Genomic DNA, 20,778 nt, shown 5'->3' with positions numbered 1-20,778 from the left:
GATCATTTTATAGTTGTTTTGGAGGTGAATTTAGGAGAATTCAGGTGACTTCTTACTCTGCCATTTTGGCTCTACCTTCCTACTAGATGGTGAATCACCTCTAAATTCCCAAAGGCAATACAAGAATCCACAGAAGTACTGGAGTCCTTTAGAGATCTAGTGATCAAGAAGTTGAAGCTGAGAGTTAAGTATAGAAGTCAGAACCTCTGAAGTACCCACTCCCCATATTAGCTGTATGTCTCTCTCCATCTTGAGTTAACTGTCAGGTGGGAAGCATAATTTATCTTCAATACTCTGAAATTGTCACATTAATTCTCAATTGTTAAGTCATTTTTTTCTTTATGTTATAGGTTGCATAAATTGCATTGCTTCTATAAGTTATTTTTCTTTATAATGTTATTATATAAACTGTTGTTTCTACTCTACTTTTCATCAATTCATATGAATCTTTCCAGTTTTCACATAAATGTGCTATTTAATCATTTCTTATAGCACATTTACTTTATACTCATAAGTCATTTCCCAATAGATTCCAGTTCTTTGCTACAATTAACATTTTTGCACATGAGTTCTTTTTTTAAATATATTTTTGTGTTATAGGCCTAGGAGTGGAATGACAAGAATCAATGATTATACATAGTCCCTTTTGAGAAAGTTTTAAACTGCTTTCTGAAAAAAAGAGCAATTCACAGCTCTACAAATGGTCAATAAACTTATAAGCTCCTGCTTTGTGCTATGTCCTATTGGTTCAAAAAGATAGTCTTTGTCCTCAGGGGGTTTACAATCAAGTATATGAATACACACACACACACACACACACACACACATATGCACCTATATACAAATGTATACTGAGTTAAAATAATCTATTAATTTTTACTCATAGGTTCCAGTTTTGCTCTTTGGGGCTCAACAGAATTTAATCCTTTGGTGATAGCTCTTTAAATATATGGAGATAACTTTGTTCTACCTAAGCCTGAATTTCCTTTACCCAAGAATAATGAAAATTATCTAAAACAAGTCATCTCTAGCTTATGAATGTTCCTCATGTATTTGATTCTCAGAATATAACTCTCCAAAGGTTATCTGACAAGAAAAGGACAGCAAGTACTAATATCACTCACTTTGATTCTTATTAAGCTTGTGATCCATAAAACCCTCGGGGTTTTTTTTTTTAACTTTAATCTGCATTCTATGAAGGTCTTACCATACTGAATTTGTATAGCTGTGATGGTCCCCCCCACACACACTTATTTGTTGCACTTTCCATTTACTTACTGATATATTTCACTTCACTTGTAAGATTTGGTCTATTATTTTAGTTTTGGGACACAATTATGTAAAATACAAGGCTTTGACTTGGGGCTTCATGAAAAGCTTTCCCTATACAAGTCATCAATTTAAAAAAATTTTTTTAAAAAGCTGAACAGAACAGGGTTAAACAAAAGGCATCATGCCACTAGAGATCTTGTCATATTCTACCAAACTAAAAAACACAAAGGTGAAGTAATTCTTATATACGTTGTCTCTCCAAGCACTAATTAGTATTCTACTTCACAAAAGTGGCTTAACAAATCTTTGTTGACTAGAATCTACTAATCAATACTTCTTGAGTACAATTATTTGATAACTTCTAATTCACCTTTTTAAAAGTACAATGATTCATCCTACTTTTCTTTCTACTTTTATTACTCCAATTTTTTTATACTGAACCATAACCAGTTTAATTTCATATATTTTTAGTTTTGTAATCAGATTTTTTATGAAGTATGACTATAAAGAAAAAGTATTTGATATTATGACTTCTACTAACCCCTCTTCTCTGAAGTCATACACAAAGTCTCTTCAATGCAATGTATGTTACCACCAATTTGTTAAAGCAAAGTTTAGCTAATGTGAAAGTTTGAAGAGTCAGGTAATAAAAATTTATAGAAGGTTTAAGTCTAAACTCACAGCACATATAGTGCTTTACTTCATAAAATGTAACAGACATTTCTTCAACTTTCTCTAAGTTTCAGGATAATGATATTATAAATGAGAAATTATTTTCAGGGCACATAGTTTAAAATAACGATACTTCTTAGAAATAGTTGAACAAAATGCAATGGTCTTGAGAGCCTACCAAACTGTGCATTATCTTTTTATAATATAAGACATACTTTTATTTATTATTTTTATATTTCAATTATCAATATTACCAATTTTATTATTATCAATTAAGGCCAATTTCCAACTATTCAGTCTAAATTAAGGGTGGCAGAAATCCAAATGCTCCCCATAAGTTTATTCTGAGGCAAGAGAATTTGGCTTCCTATGTCTTCCCAATGACAAAAAGAATTTTCACTTTAGGAGAATATCAGCAGATACATTTCTTACCCTATAGATTTCAACTGAGAATGGCTTAAAATATCTTCTTTGAACATAGGTCTTAGGTTGGAATGAATTTTTGGAGACCTAGTCCAACTCTCATTTTACAAATGAGGACATTGAGGTCCAGAGAAGTTAATTAACTTGCTCAAGGTCATATAGAACTATGTTCTAAGTTTATCATTTTTCTACTTCAGCTTATCTTTGGTTATAGTACCACCTAGAGAGTGGTTTCTTTAATGTTCTTCTGTTAGTAAGAAAACTTCTTACCTAGGCTAGGGTTCTTCTGGGGAATACCTTCTACATATATTTGGGCCTATTCTGGGGAATATCTTCTACATATACACATATCTGGGTCCTTGACATATTTTTTCAATTATAATGATTAAGACAACAGAGAGGGGAAAAAGAGAGAAAGAAATCTTCTTGAATTTCCTTATATGAATGAACTAAAGCCATTCAATGAACTTTATAACAGGATGATAAATAAACTGGATTCCAGCTTAGGTCAAAAAAAAAATAATTGATTTCTTTTCTTGACCAACTCATTTTACTTTTTCCAGAAATTTTTGATGTGTCTCCTTACCTGACTTCCCATTATGAAAAAAGGAAAAATATACTTTTAATTTTCAAAAAAGGAGCTATTCATGCCTATTAATAATGCATATAATGATAGCACAGGAACAGACTTTTAGGAACAGTTTTATATTAAATAGCAAATCAAACCATACTTTTAACAATTTTAAAATTTTTTTTCTTCAAGATCTGTAGTTAATGAACTTTGTTCTGTACAAACATTATTATCCTCTAACTCTTCCTGGAGTTCAAATTCTGGATTATGTTCTTCAAAAAATATGTCCTCCTTGTCCAGCTGATTATCATAATATTTGTTGATAATATACTCTTGGGGGGTAATGTCATCATCCACAGGACACTTTGCCTTCTTTTTCTTCCTCATTCGCTTCTGCAGCATAGATACCTGTTCCCGCTCTTGCTCTGCACTCCCAATGCTTACACTCTCATGCTTTTTCCCTATGTTTCTTTTGTATTCCATTATCTGCTTGTGTAGTGCCTCATGGTCAATTCCAAAGAGACTTGACTGAATGGTGGATTCTGACAAATGAGATGATACAGAGTTTACTGAAGCCGTATGTTCACTGTGAATTTAAGAAGAAAAACAGGAAATCATTTATCAACAGAATAATAAAAACACTTTAAAAATCTTCACATTAAAATACTCTCTATAGTAATCCATTTATTCATTTATATTCATAAAACATGCTTAGGATTATAATGAAGAACCAAAAATGTAGCAAGAAAGCTAACCACTTTTGTGTCATTACTCTTGCTTCAGAGTTAAACAACCAGAGCATTCTATGACCATATATGTGATTTTGTGGAGCCCAATTTCTCCAGAGCCTCTCAATGTCTCATTAAATACTTTCCAAATGAATTTTTGCACTTATATATGCCAGAAAAATCATGTGAACTGGACAAACAGAAAGACCTATACATGTTAGGGATACTCAACCAAGAGTGGCTAAGAAAAAGAGACAATGTCTTTCAGAGTCATTAAGTGCTCTACTATATGGGCATGATATGAAAGAAAACTGGTTATAAACAAAGCTAATGATGTGTCATCTCATCTGATCACCAATAGAATTGAGGCTTTATTGTAAACAAAAAAACCCAAAAAACACCACCACACCATGCTGTAATTGTAATGATGTGCTTTCCATTTGTTTAAAGGTATGTTTGTAATTTGATTCTTTTTTTGCTGAAAGGATAGTTTCTTAGTACAGTGTGGAAAAGAGTTCAATACAGTCATCCACATATGCATGTGGTGTGACAGAAAAGATAAATAAAAGGCAGTACCAAATCCAAACTCAGTGCTCATGCATAGGTAGTGGACTAAATGAGCATGGAACACTATATAAACTGTTAGACTTGGTTGATGTGTTGATTTTAGTTTTGTGGAAGTCAATTTCTATTTTTCTTTGTTATAGGGATAGGTCACTCAGTAGGAAAGGGACGTATTTAGAAATGAAGTAAAAATGAAAACTATTAATATACATTTTGAAAAAACCTGGATGCAGAACTCTTTAGCAATTGGTTCTCATTTGGTAGTCATAAATTGTATTTCAGTCATAAAGTAGCATATCACAGAAAGTTAATTGCTATTGTTTTGTTTTTTAGTAAGAAAGTATCAGTATATGAAATTGAATCACTTACAACATAATTTTTTAATTGATTGGAAAAGGTCCTGTCTTGATTCAGAACACATATTCTTACTGAGTTCAAATCCATTGGATCTGAATATTGCTGTTAAAAAATATCAGCCTCAGCCACAAGACCTCTGGGAAGCTAACTGTTCTGTACAGTGGTATTTCTCTTTAGCTAGGAAAGTCCAGAAGAAAGGAAAGAAGGGTACTTTACTCCTTGCCTTAGAGAGCTTTATTAACAACCTAGGAGATAATGAGAAAGGAAAATGTTCAGAATGCAACTTAATGTAATTTATTATCCATATGGAATAAGGGCCACCATGTATGGGGTCCCTAGAGAAAGAAAGAAGTTGAGGCCCTGCTGGACAAGTGTTGAGAGGTACCTTAAGTTCCCTGCCACTATTTCCTCTATTGGTTCTGATTCTGGCTCTTTAGACTTTGCCCCTATGTCTCAGTTTCCTTCTGACCCTAGACCTTCCCTTATTCACCATGGAATTTACCTGGGAAGCAAGTCCAGGCCAGGGTCCTTTCATTCATCTCCTGGCTTTGCTTCTGACTTTCTAGACTTTTTAGCTACATTATCATACCCTTATGCAGGTATATCCCTTCTTCCTGCAATCCCCCTCTTTTCATTTCTTTCCCCTTACTTTTCCTATCCCTTTTAGGTGTTGTCTATAGGACCTTTTCCTTTCTCATATCTCCTAGGTTGTTAGTAAAGATCTTGAAGGCAAGGAGTAAAGTACCCTTCCTTCCTTTCTTCTGGACTTTCCTAGCTAAAGAGAAATACCACTGTACAGAACAGTTAGCCTCCCACAGATCTTGTGGCTGAGGCTGATATTTTTAATACATATTTTTTAACAGAATGTAAGCTCCTTGAAGATAAGACCATTTTTCTCTCTTGTTTGTATCGATATCCTGTGAACTAAATACAATACCTGGTGATAAGTTGCTCTGGACCCAGCTCTGGACCTTGGCCACCTATGGGTTAGGAGACGCCTGGGGGTGTGAACCCACCCACATGGGTGCTGGGAACACCCCAGTAACAGGAGTGGCTCCGCCCATGAGGGAGGAACAGGGGAGGAGCTCGGGGGAGGAACAGAAGACTAGATAAGGGAGGGGACTGGGGAAGAGGAGAGGCTTTTTTCGCTGCTATGTAAGCAACAAAGACCTGCTTGTTAGACTGCAACCAGGTGTTCTGTCCAGTTATTGCCCTCCTTCCCCAAAGGAGGGTCCGTGCATCCGAAGACCGGGGAAAGGTATGTATCCAGGCGAAGGCTCGGGATAGGTCCCCGAGCAGCTGGCGCCCGAACAGGGGCCAAGGGAATTTCCGCCTGGCCTCCCTTAACAGGGAGAAGAGCTGGACAGGCTCAGATTAATTTGAGATTAATCTGGGACGAAGTTATGGGGCAGGGAATGAGTTTTCCCCTGATTAGACCCGAAGAAAAGGCAGTTCTAGCTTGTCAGTTATATAAATTAGGCAAGCGGCATCAATTTAAGCCACATATTAAGCAGTGCCGTGAATTTGTAGATAAGGTGTGGGGGTTCTCCCCTTGGTTAGAACATTCAGGGATTACCAAAGAGAACTGGGAGACAGTTGGGCAACAGTTGGCTTCTTTTGATGAGTCATGCCCTGGAATCCTAACTGACCAGGACTTCTCCTTTTATTCTCTCATAAATACAATGTTACAGGGGGGTCCTTATCCCTGTGGGCAAGAAACAATTGGCACACAAGTGGGAGAATCATTAGGAGAATCTTCTGAGGAGGAGGGTTGTAATAATCCTCCTCCGATTTATCCTTGGGCAGAACTTAGAGAAACTTATAAGAAACATAATAAATATGGAGTTGGGGAAGAAGAAGGAGGAAGTAGCTATTTGGAGGACAGAGCAAGAGCTAGGAAGAATACGGAGGAAGTTAGAATCAGGGTTGTGGCGCAGCAGAAATTAAGACCCAGGACTGTGGCGCAGCAAACATTGAGAAAGGAGGAAGTGTTTAGGCCACTTATGTCATCTACCACCCCTATTTTGGGGGTGGGAGGCCACCAAGGGGCTAGAAAAGCAGAGCGTCATTTAAGATGGAGTTATGAAGGCCAAAGTGGTTTTATTCGTCCCTTAAAATTACGGGACTAGGCTCTGCCCTGTGGGGTAGAGATTTGTTACATCAGTTACAATTGTATCTTACCACCCCTGAACATTTGGCAACAAACTCCTAGGGGCTACTGTTATGGTGAGCTGCCCAAAGATTACTTGGAGGAGTGATAACCCTGTGTGGGTGGAACAGTGGCCCCTTTCTACGGAGAAGCTCACCGCATTAAAAGATATAGTTAAGGAATTATTGTTACAACACAGAATTGAGCCTACCACCAGCCCTTATAATTCTCCAGTATTTGTAATAAAAAAGAAAGCTGGCACCTGGAGAATGCTTATTGACTTACGGGCGGTGAATAAAAGAATGGTCCCTATGGGCCGACGGGTCTTCCTTCTCCTGCCTTTATACCTAGAGAATTTGTTATAAAGATAATAGATATTAAGGATTGTTTTTATAGCATTCCCCTTCACCCTGAGGATAGGGATAAATTTGCATTCTCAGTACCATCAAAAAACTTTCAAAGCCCGTCAATCAGGTATCAGTTTACTGTATTACCTCAGGGAATGGCCAATAGTCCAACTATGTGCCAAGCATATGTTGCAGCTATTGTTCACCCGCTGCGCAGTAAGTACCCCAAGGCCATCATAATCCATTATATGGATGATATTCTCATGGCTACTAAGCAAGCCACAGAGCTAGAAGGATTAACAAAAGAAATGCTCCTTTCCTTGAGTAAATATGGGCTTCAAGTGGCTCCTCATAAGATACAAGATACTAGCCCTTATCAATACCTTGGTCACACCCTTAGTGAAGGGAGGGCATCTAGAATACCCCCAAAGGTGAATTTAGAGAAATGTAGTACCCTTAATGATTTCCAGAAACTTATTGGTTCCATACAATGGATACGTTCTACAGTTCCTATTCCTGATGATTTGATGTATCCTCTTTATGATATCCTGAAAGGAGATTCCACATTGACCTCACCCCGGTATTGGACCCCACAAGCCAAAGAGGCCATGACACAGATTTTGTCCAGGTGTCATGAGTCTATAGTTCAATTTGATCCTGAGCAACCTATATTTGCTACCATTTTAAATCAAAGGTCACATATGGGTTGTCTCTATCAAAAGCAAGGTGTCACAGAATGGCAATATTTCCAGAGAAGTAAAAGAAGCATCCCTTGTAAATTTACGATGCTGGCCAATTTATTCCTAGCTATGTCTGATCGTTGTCTTTGTATGTTTGGAAAATATCCTGTTTTAAATATTTGTGCTTCTGAAGGTGCTCTTCGTTATTTTACTGACTCTGTCCCTGAATGGGCTGCCCTACTCACTTCATGTGAGGTCATCAATCTTCCATTACCCCCAACGCTGCGTGGATGGGACAGTCTTCCATTACAACCCCCACCACGAATTATTTCCCCTACCCCTGTTGATGGACCAAATGTGTTCACAGACGCCACCAAAAATAAACGGGCAGCCTTTTACGTCCCACAAAAGCAAATATTGCGGGTTTTTACCACTGAGTATACCTCAGCCCAGAAAAATGAACTCCTTGCTGTTACACGTGCTCTTGCTTATCTTGCTGACGTGCCTGTTAATCTTATCACTGACAGTCTATATTGTGCTACAGCACTTCGAGAACTCCCTACAGCTTTTATCAATCCTCGTGTTAGTACTATTGCTTTTTTGTTAGCAGACCTTCAAAATCTCCTCTCTCGTCACTGTCCTGTGTTTGTGCTGCACGTCCATTCCCATGTCTCTACTATTGGGCCCATCTACAGTGGTAATGATACGGTAGATCGAGCATTGCTATGCCCTTTACTTTCAGAAGCCCATCAGGCACATGATAAGTACCATCTTTCAGCTCGTTCTCTTCGTCATCTGTATGGCATCACTAAAGATCAAGCCAGGGATATAGTGAAACGATGCCTTGGCTGTGCTCCATTTTGTCCCCCACACATTGACTGTGCTATTAATCCCCGAGGAGACCGTCCTAATGCTTTATGGCAGATGGATGTTACTCACTATGGGAAAACCCTTATTCATGTCTCCATAGACACCTTTTCTAATTTTGTCATGGCATCAATTCAACCTGGTGAGGCAGCCCGCCATGTTATAGCACATCTTTTAACCTGTTTTTCCACTTGTGGAGTTCCTACAGCCATAAAAACAGATAATGGCCCTGCATATTCTTCCAAGGCGTTTGCAAACTCTTGTCAAGAATTTTCCATTTTACACAAAACTGGAATTCCATATAATCCCACTGGTCAGGCCATAGTTGAACGTGCTAACTGCACCCTTAAAACCCTCCTCATTAAGCAAAAAGGGGGAGTCAGTGGTCGTGGCCGCCTTATATATACACAATTAGCACAGGCCGTATACACCATGAATTTTCTTCAATTGAGAGATGATGGTACCTCCCCAGCTTTGCGTTTTTTCGCAGGAACTTCACGAACACTCCACACACACGCAACTAGCCATCCCTCTCCCTGCCCAATAGGCAACCAAGTACTGTGGAAAAGCCCAGATGGCCAATGGCATGGCCCAGGCTCGGCAATTATAAATGGACAAGGGTATCTTTGTATTCAACCAGATCCAAATCCGAATGGCAAAGAAAAGGAGAAACCAGTTTGGGCTCCAACCAAGTGGGCCAGAGACCTCGGAGCAAAAGCGTGAGGTGATTGATCTTGCTTTCAATATCATAAATTTTGCTTTCTCACTTTATGAGGAATTCCAAATTCAGGATCTTTACCAACGACAAGGATATTTGGCATCTGTATTGCAGAACTTCTTGACCCAGCAATCATCCATGTGGACCACCCAAAAATCATATAAACTGGGCACTTCAAAAGGAAATAGATGCTTTGGCCCCTGTAGTAGTTTACATTGGGAATGAGCTTGCTTACCATGAATTGATAACCCAAATTCCTTGTCACTATAGATATAAACCATTGTGTGTCACTCCATTACAGGTAAATCTTACCAACTCTTCTTTTGTTGGTTCATGGCTTTGGATACGGGCTGCATTACAGGGTACACGACTATCTCATAATGCTTCATCAGACATTCATCAGTTAGCCTTATTGCTTCAAGAACTGAGAAATATTTCGACTGATTTTTCAAATCATCAAACTGCTGCCTTTAATATTGCTAATTATCTCAAGCATTTACAATTTTTACAGTGGTTATTCAGCTGGATAGGTCCTGTTGCCATATTATTTCTCCTTTGTATTTTTTGGCCCCTGCTTGATACGGTTTTTAATATCCCTAATGAAGACTGCCTTGATCAACATCAAGGCAGATACCATGTCTCTTATTCATCGCACTCCTCGTTCAGCACCAATATAAATATTTATTATCCACCGTTTTGCATCTCATCTTTCCTGGTGAAAGCGACTGCAGGCAGCGCTTTCTCTAAGGATTGAGGCCTTCTGCCAGAACTGTCCTATATTACTGCAAAATAGAAAGAAGAATGCATATCACCAGTGCTTGTACTTATAACTACATTTTTGTGTGCTAGAATAGTTAAAATTATATTTTATAGAGTTATTTAAGAATGCATTCAAATTTTATATTAATTGGTTATTTAAAAATTCTTAATAAATTTATATAAGAGGTTCCTCAAGACATTCTAATTGATTCTAAAAGTTATTTTTTCTTGACCGGTCTTATGTGTAGTTAAACTTCAATGAGACATTTTCACATCTCTCTACTGGCCTGGAGGGATAGGAAAATGTTCCTATATTCTGGGATTGATGCCAGCCAGGGCATCAATCACAGCTTGGTTAAAAATGATTGTTTTCTGTGAGTTCGTACATATGTCTGTGTATGTGTGCTTAATTCAGATCTGAAATAATTTTATTATTATAGGATATTAAGACTATGATTATTTCTATCCTGCCTCTTTTGCTACATATGCTTGCTGCAAAAATACACTATCAAAGGCTGACCCTCGTGCTCTTCTCCAGAATCCCAGAGAACGACCAAAAATGGACACTACCCCTGTCTAAACAAAAAGGGGGAATTGCTCTGGACCCAGCTCTGGACCTTGGCCACCTATGGGTTAGGAGACGCCTGGGGGTGTGAACCCACCCACATGGGTGCTGGGAACGCCCCAGTAACAGGAGTGGCTCCGCCCATGAGGGAGGAACAGGGGAGGAGCTCGGGGGAGGAACAGAAGACTAGATAAGGGAGGGGACTGGGGAAGAGGAGAGGCTTTTTTCGCTGCTATGTAAGCAATAAAGACCTGCTTGTTAGACTGCAACCGGGTGTTCTGTCCAGTTATTGCCCTCCTTCCTCAAAGGAGGGTCCGTGCGTCCGAAGACCGACGGGTCCGTGACATCCGAAGACCGGGGAAAGGTATGTATCCAGGCGAAGGCTCGGGATAGGTCCCCGAGCAATAAGTAAGCAAGCACATAATAAATCTTTGTTGATAATTCTTCACCTGCAATGTATATTAAGTTTGTGCCACTCTCTCTACTCCAGGGTTGTTGGAAAGAATACTTTGTAATACTATCCTTGGCAGCCGTTTGAATAAATGCCTTTTCTAAAAGCTTAAAACAACAACATCAACAACCCAGACTTACATCTATTTTGATACAATGGAAAGAATACTTTAGTTGGAGACAAAAGGCCTATGGCTCACTTTCAACTACATGACTTTGGGAAGGTAAGTAAAATTACCTTCTGGGCCCTCATTTCATTATTGATAAAACAAGTGAGTTGGACTAGGCAGGTGGCTTTGGAAGATTCCATTCAGCTCTAATTTGATGATCTGATAACTTCAAGGACAAGAACTCATGCTTTTGTTGATGTGGGTGCTACCTTCCCCAAATCTGGTTAAAATTCCTCTCTACCTTAATAAACAAACTTCTAGAGTTTCTATGAACCAAAAAAGTAGAAAGGAACACTCCAGTGTTGAGTTTTTCACACAAACAAAAGGACAGCTTAAGACACCAAGATGTCCTCCATGTATACCTTACTGTTGAAGGATGAGTCAATAAATCTGGGCATTAAATAAGACCTACACTCTTCTCTGGTAGCAGACATTAATTGTTACTGTCATAAAACAAGTGGCTATTTGAAAGTGGCTGGTTATTAAACATGCTTGCTAAAGGTGACAACAGAAAAAGACAATTAAAATAAAGAATTATACTTCTATTCACCTATTCCTCTCACATCTGTTTTTAAAAGTTCCTGCCTTATAGAACACCGGCCCTGAAGTCAGGAGTACCTGAGTTCAAATCCAGACTCAGACACTTAATAATTACCTAGCTGTGAGGCCCTGGGCAAGCCACTTAACCCCATTACCTTGCAAAAAAAAAAACAAATAAATAAATTTAAATTTTAAAAAATTGAAGTTTCTGCCTTGATATACTGAACTGGATGTCCTCCAGGCATCTCAAACTCAATATGTTCAAAATGGAATTCAGTATCTTCAACTCCCCCACCCCCCCCAACCCATCCCTCTTCCTAACTTCTCTATTTCTATCACCTTTCTCATAATCACCCAGATTTTCACAATCTTAGTGTTATACTTGATTCCTCACTTTCACTCACCCCACATATCCAATCAAGTGCCAAATCTAAACATTTCTACCTTCCTAACAACCTCACATTGGTTCCCTTCTCTCTCTACCTATACACTTGTAGTTCTGGTCTCCAACACCTTTCATCTGAATTACTACAATGGCTTTATTAGCAAGTCTTTCTGCCTTAAATCTCACTCTAATTCATCCACTATACAGTTTCAAGTGATTTTCCTAATCATGACATAACCTGGCCCCAGTCTACCTTATCAGTCTTATTTCATAATACTCTCCTTCATACCCTCTAGAGAACTGACTTTTTTCCTAGTCACTTCATATCCTGTTTCCAAGCCTATACATACTTCCTCCACCATCTTCAAGTCAAAAATTTCTAATTTTCTTTTTTCTTTTTTTTTTTTTAGGTTTTTGAAAGGCAAGTGGGGTTAAGTGGCTTGCCTAAGGCCACACAACTAGGTAATTATTAAGTGTCTGAGACTGGATCTGAACCCAGGTCCTCCTGACTCCAAGGCCAATGCTTTATCCACTATGCCACCTTAGCCACCCCTACTATACCACCTAGCTGCCCCTCTAATTTTCTTTTAATAGCTCATGAGAATTAGTTAAGTAGGGAAAACATCTTTCCAGCAAGTTTCTCTAACAAAGCTTTCATTTAAAAAATAAATAGGAAACTGATTCAAATTTACAAGAAAAAAAGCCATTCTTCAATAGTAAAAGGATATGAACAGGCACTTTTTAAAGAAAGTTGTTTCAAAGAAAGAATATAAAAATTATTCTAAACTACTAATAATTAGAAAAACATAATTAAAGCAACTCTATGGTACCATCAGATTGGCAGAGTTAACAAAAAAATGGAAAATTAAGAATTCTGGCAGTTGTGGGAAAATACATTAATGAACTGTTAGTGGAGCTATAGTCCAGCCATCAGCCCCTCCCCCATTGGAATGTGCCCCAAAAGTTACTAACTATGGAAACCCTTTTGAGCCATTAATAAAACTACTAGTCATATCTTCAAAAGATTAAATAAAGAGGAAAAATCCGTATGTATAGAAATATTTATAGATGTTCTTTTTTTGTGATGGGAAAGAATTGGAAAGGTCATCATTTGGGAAATAACTGAATCACTTATGGTAGATGAATGTGATGGGCAGACTTAGAGAAATCTGGGAAGACTTTTATGGAATGATGTAGAGTGAATTGAGCAAAACAGTTTATACAAAATCTGAGGGACTTTGGAACTCTGATCAATACATTAATCAATCATAATTCCAGAGGACTCATTTTGCTATCCACTTGCTAAAAGACAGGTAACAGATTCAGACTGCAGAATGAGATATATTTTAGGATATGGTCATTTTGAGAATTTATTTTGTTTGGCCATACACATTTGTAAAAGGGATTTAGTTTTTCTTCCTCAATGAAGGTGAGAAGGGAATGAAATGGGAAGAAAAGGAGGCAAACTATTATGAAAAAATTAAAATTAAATAAAAAATTATTTTGGCAAAAGAAAACTCACATGATACCAAGACAAAGCCTTTATTAATTCTCCTAGCTGCTAGGAGAAATCACCTTGCCTAAATGTGCGCACATATATATTCTATACATTTATGACAGTGAGGTACTTAATTTATTAGAGGCCATTCATACATTCTCCTGATACTGAGAAGTACCCTTACCAAGTGGTCAACCCATCTTTTACACGATAATAAGAGTTAGGTAAATAGTGAAATTATGTCATGATCTTGGTAGATCAGCTCTTGCACGTTAATGATAGGCCATGGTCATAATCTATAAAACTTCAAGGAATCAGGAAGATAGGCAGAGGAGAAAAGTCAGGGGCTTGCCTGAGCTTTCTCGCAAAAGCTTTCCAATGCCCCCTTCCATCCCAAGTCAACTTAGAAGGTCAGTAGGAAAGGTCTACTGCACCAGGGTGAGAGTGGAGTGCAGTCCAACATAGGCCATGCCAATGCAGATCAGGGTCCAGCAAACCAGGAACATGCCTTGGGGGTGACTGAATCAGTGGTAGTAGTGGCAGTTTCTGAACCTCTCAATTCACAGAGGTAAAGGGATCTGACAACTGGTCAAAACCAGATTACAGGGATTACTTTGGTAGCACAAAGGACAGGACTCTGCAACCTTGCCCAAACTTGCATCTGGGTCACAATCCTGCATCTCAATTCCCAGGCAAAGAGAAGCACACCAGAGCTTGCCACCACAGGGTAGCTGGGACCCTGGTTATACTGCTTTTGTACAAGAAAAAGAGTGCTTGTGATTGCTCACAGACCAGTGGCTCAGTACAGAAGAGTAGTAAATACACCTCCCTCTGGATCATTCCATCCTAAAAGAACTGACAACTTACAGGTTCCCAGAATACCCTCTGAAAATAGTTGTATGTTATAGAGATCAAAGTCAAATAATGGGCGGGAAAATAAGCGAACAGAAGAGAGCCCGACTACAAAAAATTAGTATAGGGACAGGAAAAATCAAAAAACAAGCCCAGAAGTAGACAAGAGTGTCAAAACTGCTACATCCAAAAACTCAAAGAGAAATATGAATTTGCCCCAGGCCATGGAAGAGCTAAGTAAAGTTTTAAAAAAAATCAAAGAAGAGAGATAGAAGGAAAACTGGAAAGAGAAATGATTGTTGAATGAAAATCATGGGGAAAAAAGTCAATAGTTTGATAGAGGAAACACACAAAAAAGTACTGAAGAAAACAACACCTTAAAAAAACAGAATTGGTCAAATGGCAAAAGAGGCACAAAAATTCACTGAAGAGAAGAACTCCAATAAAAGCAGAACTGGCCAAATGGAAAAAGAGCTAGAAAAATCCATTGAAAAAATAATTCCTTAAAAAGCAGAATTGGTCAAATGTAAAAGAAGTAGAAAAGCTCACTGAAGAAAATAATTCCTTAAAAATTCAATTGGAAGTGGAAGCTAATGACTCCAAAAGATATTAGAAACACCAAAACAACGAAAAAGTAGAAGAAAATGTGAAGTGTCTCACTGAAAAAAAAAAAGCTGAGTAGATCCAGGAGAAAAAAAATTAAGAATTATTGGGCTTATCTGAAAGCAATGATCAAAAATAGTCTTAGAATCAATTTTCAAGAGAGTAAAATAAAAATGGAAAGAGTATATCAATTACCTGCTTTTGAAAGAGATCCCAAATGGAAAACTCCCAAGAATACTACAGCCAAATTCCAGAACTCACACATCAAAGAGAAAATATTGCAAGAAGTCAGAAAGAAAGAATTCAAATATCATGGAGTCACACTCAGGACAGCACAAGATTTAGCAGTTTCTACCTTTAAAGGATCAGAATATTCAATGAAATTGAGGACTTCCAAGCATGATTGTGATGGAATTATGCTATGAAAAATGACAAGCAGGATACTTTCACAAAAACCTGGAAAGACTTACAAGAACTGATACAATTTGAAATGAGCAGATCCACAAGGACATTATACATGTAATAGCAATATGATCATCTACTAGGAATAACTTAATTATTCTCAGCAATATAATAATCTAAGACAATTTGGAAGGACTTATGAAGATGTTATCTATCACCTGAAAAAGAACTGGTAGAGCCTGAATGCAGATCAAAGATACTTTTACTTTTTTCTTTCTTTTTTTTTTTCAATTTGTCTGTGTTTGTCTTCACAGCATGACTTACAAGGAAATGTCTTTGTTAAATTGTCTTCTCGGGGCAGCTAGGCAGTGCAGTGGATAGAGTATCAGCCCTGGAGTCAGGCAGACCTGAGTTCAAATCTAACCTCAGACACTTAATAATTGCCTAACTGTATGACTTTGGGCAAGTTACTTAGCCCCACTGCCTTAAAAAATTTGTCTTCTCAATGGGAGGATGGGAAGGAGGGAGAAAGAATTTGGAACTCAATTTGAAAAAAGAATGTTAAAAATTGCTTTCACATGTAATTGGAGAAAAATATTAAATTAAAAAATCCATGCCACTTCATATACATATATGTGTATCCTAAACATACGTGAAATTGCTATTTCATGTGTAACCATAATTTAAGTTGTTTTCCATATAAAGAAAAATTAGAGAATAAAACCAGAAATAACAATGCAAAAAGTGTTATTCATACCCCTGCAAATTAGGAAAAATGAAAAAAAAATGGCAAAAGTCAGTGGTGGAGTTGTGGAAGGATAGGTATACTAATACATTTTTGGTAGAGCTATAAAACTATATAACCATTTTGAAAATTAATTTGGAGTTATACAAACAAAAAGCTATTACGTCTATTTGAACCAGAGACTCAATCCTGGGTTTATGCCCCAAGGAAGCAATCAATATGAAAAAAAACTCCTATATATTCTGAAATGGTTAGAGCTGCACTTTTTGTAATAACTAAGAACTGGAAATAAAGTAGATGCCCATAATAAATTATGGTATGTGAGTACAATAGAATATTACTGTGCTGTAAGAAATGTTGAATATGATGAATGTGGAGAAGCATAGAAAAATCTATATGAATTGATGCAGAATGAAGTAAATAGAGCCAAGAAAGCAATTTACATAGTAACTATAACAATGTAACTGGAAAAAAACACCACACCAAAATAATAAAAGTAAATGTAGCAAAATTATCAAGATCATATAAAATTATATAGATCATCAAGATCATAAAAGATAAAGCTGGAAAGTTTATACAATAGTTATAGATATATGCTAACAGGGTTTTTTTTAATTGTTTCTGGTACAACAGAAAGTTATATCATGCATAAGCAACATACACATAAAAGCAATCTTCAACTGAAGCTAAGCATGAGAGAAAATAACAGGTTATTTACCTTGTATCACTTTGTGTCAAATATTTTTCATCAGGGGGTCCAAAGTCAGCAATTTCCAGTAACTTATTTACCTGAAAAAGTAAATTAAAATAGTTACCTACATTTTGATACTATCTACACCCATTAAGCTAGAGTGCAAAAAGCATTAAACTTACAATTACAAGAGAATGGGTTTAAATCTTGGCTTTAATACTAACAAATTTATTGCTACTAATACTCCTTGAGACCTGTTCACAGCTGAAGAAAAAACATAGTGGCTTTTTTTAGTTTGTGTTCTACTTAAAAGGAGGATCAAAGCAGGACTAGTAATCTGGCTTTGGGTAGACAAGATGATGAAAACAGGCAATGGAGAAAAGGGAGAAGTACTCAACTATTATCTTCACTTTATGATTCAATAGGGAAAGACAACCCATAAAAGTGAGCAAGAAAGGAAAGAGGGACAAATGGTGAAAAAAAGTAGGAAGAATCAGGAATAGAACCAGGAGAGAACACAGGCAGTCTGAGTGCTTCTTGAAATGATAGTTCCAAGCAGGAACTCATAAATCAACGAGAGATTTGTTCTCCGTGAAGAGATAACTGCTAGTTAAGAGGTGAAAAGGTTTAGACACCCGGGAGTGGAGCTGGGAGAAAACGTATACATATTAAGGATTCTGAAAGGACAGGCAGCTGTGACTGCTGAATGGTTATCAACAATCTTTGAAAGATAAAAGGGTATTGGAAAGGTAGGCAGAGAAAAGGACAAATGTTCTAAATTTTTTTTTAAAGGAGAAAGTTAAGTCTACATACCACAGTCTGATAAGGTGAACTTCCATTTCTGACAAAATTCTAACAAACTGGTTTCATCAGTCTTCATTTTCAAAGAGGACTAATGACATCATGAGGGTGGACTGGATTTAAGTGAAACAAAATTGCATAACGTCATCTGTCTCACTCTCTCTTCCATAGTCAATGAAATCCAGGGGCAAGACAAAAATCAAGATGACTAGCAAAGGTCTGGGATGCAGTGTATGACCTTGGCATATTCTATGTCTGACCAATTCTAAATGCTCCATAATGCCTGCTTCACCTGCCTTCATAACAATTGGAACAAATTGTTCTCATCTGACCATTACGACAGAGGAAGCCTTGACCTGCTTGCAGTAGACATCTCTCAAACTCAGCTGGTTTTGAGGCCTGTCAGTTATCCTCAACTCTATCCTCATCTACCAAAATGGTTTTCCAGGGGAGTGGCCACTGTGTATGCTATAACTTCTTAGAGTTATAAATGAAAGCGAGGCGATAGGTAGGTACCAAAAGTGGATGAGCAGCCCTGAAATGAGTTTCAAATTAGATACTAACCCTGCCCCCCGAACCCCAAAATCACTTGAAACCAGCTGAATGAACAAAAAGTCAAGCCAATGTCAACTTGAAAAAAGATCTCTAAAAATTGTAATCTATTCTGGGCTCTATGATGTTTTGCAGTATTACGATAAAATTGCAACCCAAGATTTGGTCAGTGGCATGCTCATCAAGTTATAGATGACAAAGTCAGGACCCTTTGGGGGCTTTGGGGTTTGTTTTTTTTTTTAGGTTTTTGCAAGGCCAATGGGGTTAAGTGGCTTGCCCAAGGCCACACAGCTAGGTAATTATTAAGTGTCTGACACCAGATTTGAACCCAGGTACTCCTCCTGACTCCAGGGCCAGTGCTTTATCCACTGCGCCACCTAGCCGCCCCAACCCTTTGGTTTTTAATGGCTAGAACAACTGACCTCATCTGATAAAAAGAAATTTACTAGAAAAGTCCTATGCTTTAAGTAAAAAAAACAAAGCAAATAAAAAACTTCACAAGTTCAAAATAGAGGAGCAGTCTGAAACAAATTAGAAAGTTACATGGATTACAATTTCAATGTGTCAAAAGTTTAAAATAGCTGCAAAGAAAGCAAATGCTCCTAGGCTGACTTAAGAAAGGCACAGTAACTAGAAAGATGGATGTAATAATCCATCTGTACCTTAAACTGGTCAGAAACATCTGTGTTTGAACACTAAGTTCAGATTCAAGGCCTGCTGGAACATGTCTAAAAATGAGAATATTAGAGAACATATCATAAAGGAACATAGAAGAATTGAATGAAAGAACTGAGAATGCTTATTGTGAAGAAGAGAAAAACTCAGAAGGGACTTAACAGACATTTCATATATCTAAAAAGGCTTTTCCATGTACAAGGGATCAGACTTGTTTTGCTTGGTCCCAGAGTCAAAAGATTGATAAGTATAAGCAAAGTTTAATCTAGAAGTAACAAAAAATTTTCTAAATAAAAAGAGTTGTCAGCAGAGAAAATGGATTGCCCTGGAAGACAGTAAGTCCCCAGAGCTGGAGATCATTAAGAATCAGATAATCATTGGGCAGTTAGGTAGTGCAATAGAACACCATCCTTGAAGTTAGGAGGATCTGAGTTCAAATCCAGTCTGAAATGCTTAACAATTACCTAGCTGTGTGACTTTGGGCAATTCACTTAACCCCACTGCCTTGCAAAAATCGAGAAGAGAAGAAGAGAAGAGAAGAGAAGAGAAGAGAACAGAACAGAACAGAACAGAACAGAACAGAACAGAACAGAACAGAACAGAAGAATCAGATAACCAATCCACAAGGATGTTGCAGAAGATATTCCTCTGCAAGGATGGGCTAGAAAAGACTAAGGTCAGTCCCATGAACCTCTAGGATTCCATCATCTCTAAAGCCTCAGATTCTTAATCATCAAAAGGAGATCCTTATCCTTTCAATACCTGCATAATCCCATCTGTCTTAAGATTGCTTTGTAAATTTTAAAGCATCATATAAAGGTGAGTTATTATCTAAAATTATATTTGCAAATTTTAATAATTCTGTTAAACCTAAAATGGGCTCAAGTGCAGATATCAAAACTTCACTTTATATGATTCTTTCTATACCTCACCATATTCTGAGGCAATCAGGCTTTTTAAACTTTCCTTAAACCATTGGCACATAGTAGGTATTTAATAAATGTTTATTGATTATTAGTATTTTCTCTGAAGTGCTGATCCATTTGAAATAATTTCATGTGCAATCTTAATTCATTTTCATAAGTATTTCTCTAGGTTGTTCAAAGTATTTTTGAAAAATGCTTCACATACTCCTATTAATCTTCCTTTTCCTAACACTTCTCAATCCTTCTCTTGTGGGCTGAAAGGCTACCGACTAGCTTATATAAGAAGCAATGCAAATGAATGATAACAAAGAAATCAAAATATGGCATTTATGTTAAAGCACTATCACTAACTTGCTGTGTAGTTCTGACCTAAACGTGAGGAATAAATTGACTACAAGGAAGACAGATGGTAGGCAATGACCACACAAAAGTTAGACCACATATATAAAGTATCTTAGAGTGACATAGAACAATAGGCAGATTACTTTATACCATATCACTAGTCTCTCACTGGCAGTCTAAAAAAGGCCTGTGCCATTTTTTCAGCACCTTTCTCCAGTGATGTCCAAATCTAACAACAGGGTTTCACTTTACAGTAATCCACCTTAAAAGACATTTTCCATTAATTTATTTCTTCTAAAAGCAGAAAATACCTGTATTAGATTAACATCTCAGCCAAAACTGTATTAAATTATCAAATGCCAAACCTTTCATTTCTTAGGGAAAACATTTCATCAAAGTTGTTTTCTCTAAGTAATGTTTTATGAATTTGACAATTATGTTTTTTAAAATATATTTATCATTTGTCATAATCAA

The 20,778-nt window shown here is 37.3% G+C and overlaps 1 protein-coding gene across 2 annotated transcripts in view; it reads right to left on the bottom strand.

Annotated features, from left to right (window-relative positions):
* Positions 1–1,756: 1,756 nt before the first annotated feature.
* RBFA (ribosome binding factor A) overlaps positions 1,757–20,778 on the bottom strand; it is a 32,592-nt gene continuing 13,570 nt past the window's right edge. The window contains exons 6-7 of one of the 2 annotated variants that reach the window (XM_074204951.1): positions 17,036–17,106; positions 1,757–3,524 (exon numbers count right to left, since the gene is read on the bottom strand). In XM_074204951.1, coding sequence (XP_074061052.1) covers positions 3,110–3,524; positions 17,036–17,106 — 486 coding nt within the window. In that variant the 3' untranslated portion in view covers positions 1,757–3,109. The remainder of the gene's footprint in view (positions 3,525–17,035; positions 17,107–20,778) is intronic. The other variant, XM_074204950.1, reaches the window with a different exon arrangement.

This window comes from Macrotis lagotis, chromosome X (assembly GCF_037893015.1).
Source record: "Macrotis lagotis isolate mMagLag1 chromosome X, bilby.v1.9.chrom.fasta, whole genome shotgun sequence".
NCBI classification, from domain to species: domain Eukaryota; kingdom Metazoa; phylum Chordata; class Mammalia; order Peramelemorphia; family Peramelidae; genus Macrotis; species Macrotis lagotis.
Note: the sequence above shows the minus strand (reverse complement) of the source record. Positions and strands in the feature narration are given on the sequence as shown.